Below are 2,687 nucleotides of genomic sequence, written 5' to 3' on the forward strand. Positions count from 1 at the left end.
CTTGCCTAGTCTTCAGCATCAGTTCGATGTTTGTTCTTCCTTCAGTTTTAGCAGAATTGGTGTTGCTCTGATAGGAGCTCTTTTCAAAGTGATGTTTATTCTTCCTAGTGACTCACACTAGATATTGATCATATATGTTATAATAAGTTACTATAAGTTTATTTTGGTGCAAAGAAAATTGAAATCCATGCATAGCTTTTTCACAATGCACATTTTCCCTGAACTTTTTGAAGCTCATGAGTTTTGTGTGCATGTGTGCGGGTATGTGTTGCAGCTTTTTAAAACTGTCCACAATAAAACACCTGGAATTGTTTTTAGGTATATAAGCATCTGATTTACTTTCCCAAAAGAATATTAAGATGTGTCAAGAAGTTGTTTTAAATAGCCCAAGCTTCCAAATTTAAACACGAAATAAACATGAGTCTGCTTTTTTTTTTTTTTTTGCTTCCAATGAACACTTTATTGACAGAATTAAGAAAGGCCCAAAACTTTAGGGCCGGTGGGGGTGGGGGTGGGGCTGGTGCTTTGGGGCAGGGGATTGATGGTTTTGGGGTGGGGGGGAGGTTTGGGGCCGGGGGTTTTGGGGCCAGGTGGGTGGATGAGTGGACCTGCCAGGTCCCAGGATGCTGGCGTCGTCAGCAGCTAGTTTGGGCCAGGAGCCACTTGAGAGATGAGTATGTTTCGGAAGAGGGTGCTCAGCAGCCCATCATTACGAATCACCAGGTCCAGCAGCCGCGGAGTGATGATCCTCTCTCCTCCATTGTTGTCAGCCTCCTCGGCAGCCAGCTCCAGGATCTTGGCCGTCAGATATTGGATGACAGCAGCAAGGTAGATTGGCGCGTTGTCACTCAGGCGCTGGGCGTAGTGGCCTTCCCACAGACCTCGCTCCATCTGGCTAACGGAAAATATCAGTTCCGCTCGGGCAGTGCGAGAGCGGGTATGCCCCCGGCGGCCAGCAGCAGAGGACCCTCTGCGGCTTCTCCTCTCCGACATGCTGGGTATTGGGTTCCCTGTCTCAGCTCGGCTTGCTCTAGCACAAGTTGCCTCTCAAGATGACAGTTACGGCGACCGGTACTGTGTAACCTAGCGACCAGGGCCAAGCCCCTCATTGGCTGCGGAGCCGAGTCCCACGCGCATGCGCATCCTCGCGCCACCACATCATCACATGGCAATGGCCTAGCCCTCATGTGGTAACGGCCTAGCACACACATGGTGACAGCCTCACCAGGGACACGCCCATCAAGTGACCTCATGGATTTCCCATTGGCCCCGAGGGAGCAGGCCTGGGCCTAGAAGTGGCTGGAGGGCTGTGGGGGTGGAGGTGGAGGTGGAGGGGGCGGGGCATGGGAATCCTGCTGGGGACCTTCTCTTTGCCAGTGGGAACTGTCCCTTTCTACTGGATGGGGACACTGTGGGAACACTATGGGCTGGCAGGGGGAGTTTGATCGGTACCGCTCCTTCACAATGTTGCACATCCATCACAACCACGTAGTTCCAAAGCATTTTCAACACCCAGAAAATGAACGTGAACCCTTGTACCTATAAGCAGTCATTTCCGACACTCCTCCTTCCACAGCACTGCTACAACCCCCGCACCCCCTCCCCCACCACACAAGTTCTCCATAGTCCCTCAACCACTAATCAGTCTGCTTTCTGTCCATAGAAGTTTGCCTATTTTGGAGATTTCCTGTAGATGGAATCATACAACCAAACGTGAGGCCTTGTGTGTCTGGCTGCTTTCACTTAGCATAATGTTTTCATCAGGGTTCATCCATATAGAAGCATAAATCAGTATTTCCTTCCTTTGAATGACTGAATATTATTCCGTTGTATCAATAGGCCACATTTTGTTTATCCACACATTAGATGATGGACAAGTTATTTCAGCCTTCTGGCTATTGTGAATAGCACTGCCATGAGCATCTGTCTACAACCTTTTTGTTGAATATCTGTCTTCAGTTCTTTTGGGTCTATTTCTAGGAGTCACACTGCTGGCTCATATGGTAATTCTGTTAAACTTATTGAGGAACCACCAAACTGATTTCTACAGCAGCTGTAATTTTTCACATCCAACAATAGTGCATGAGAGTCTCAATTTCTTCACATCCAAAGACTGGTTCCAGAACCAACAGTCATTAAAAAAAAATTTTAGAAATGAACAAAATCTCTGAGAAATATGGGATTATTTAAAGAGACCGAAACTAAGACTCTTTGGAATCTCTGAATAAGAAGGAGATTAAACAAACAACTTTGGATACATATTTGAGGACATTGTTCATGAAAATTTTATTAACCTCACTAGAGAGGCAAGATTCAAATTTAATAAATGCAGACAACTTCTGTGTGAGCTGCTATACAAAATGAACATCTCCAAGACACATAGTAATCAGATTTTTCAAGGTCAAAGTGAAAGGAAATATATAAAAGGCAGATAGAGAGAAGAGGCGAGTAAACTACAAGGGGAACCCCATCAGGCTAATAGTATAACTTTCAGCAGAAATCCTAAAAGACAGAAGGAACTGGGGACCTATATGCAGCATTCTTTAAAAAAATCTTCAACCAAGAATTTCATATCTTGCCAAACTAAGCTTGATACGTGAAGAAGACATAAGATCCTTTTCAGGCAAACAAATGCTAAAGGAATTTTTTTACCACCAGGCCAACCTTACAAGAGAGTCCTAAATATG

At 45.6% G+C, this 2,687-nt stretch overlaps 1 protein-coding gene across 1 annotated transcript; it reads right to left on the minus strand.

Moving 5' to 3' along the window:
* Positions 1-563: 563 nt before the first annotated feature.
* LOC100391092 (histone H2A-Bbd type 2/3-like) lies at positions 564-1,061 on the minus strand. Its single transcript, XM_002763067.6, has one exon. The coding sequence runs from the start codon at positions 991-993 to the stop codon at positions 643-645; it is 351 nt and encodes a 116-aa protein (XP_002763113.3). The 5' UTR covers positions 994-1,061; the 3' UTR covers positions 564-642.
* Positions 1,062-2,687: the final 1,626 nt, after the last annotated feature.

This window comes from Callithrix jacchus, chromosome X (genome assembly GCF_049354715.1).
Source record: "Callithrix jacchus isolate 240 chromosome X, calJac240_pri, whole genome shotgun sequence".
Lineage (NCBI taxonomy): Eukaryota > Metazoa > Chordata > Mammalia > Primates > Cebidae > Callithrix > Callithrix jacchus.

What these genes read in the sequence shown, in the direction of transcription:
- LOC100391092 (XM_002763067.6), bottom strand. Translation starts at nt 993, where the DNA reads ATGTCGGAGAGGAGAAGCCGCAGAGGGTCCTCTGCTGCTGGCCGCCGG.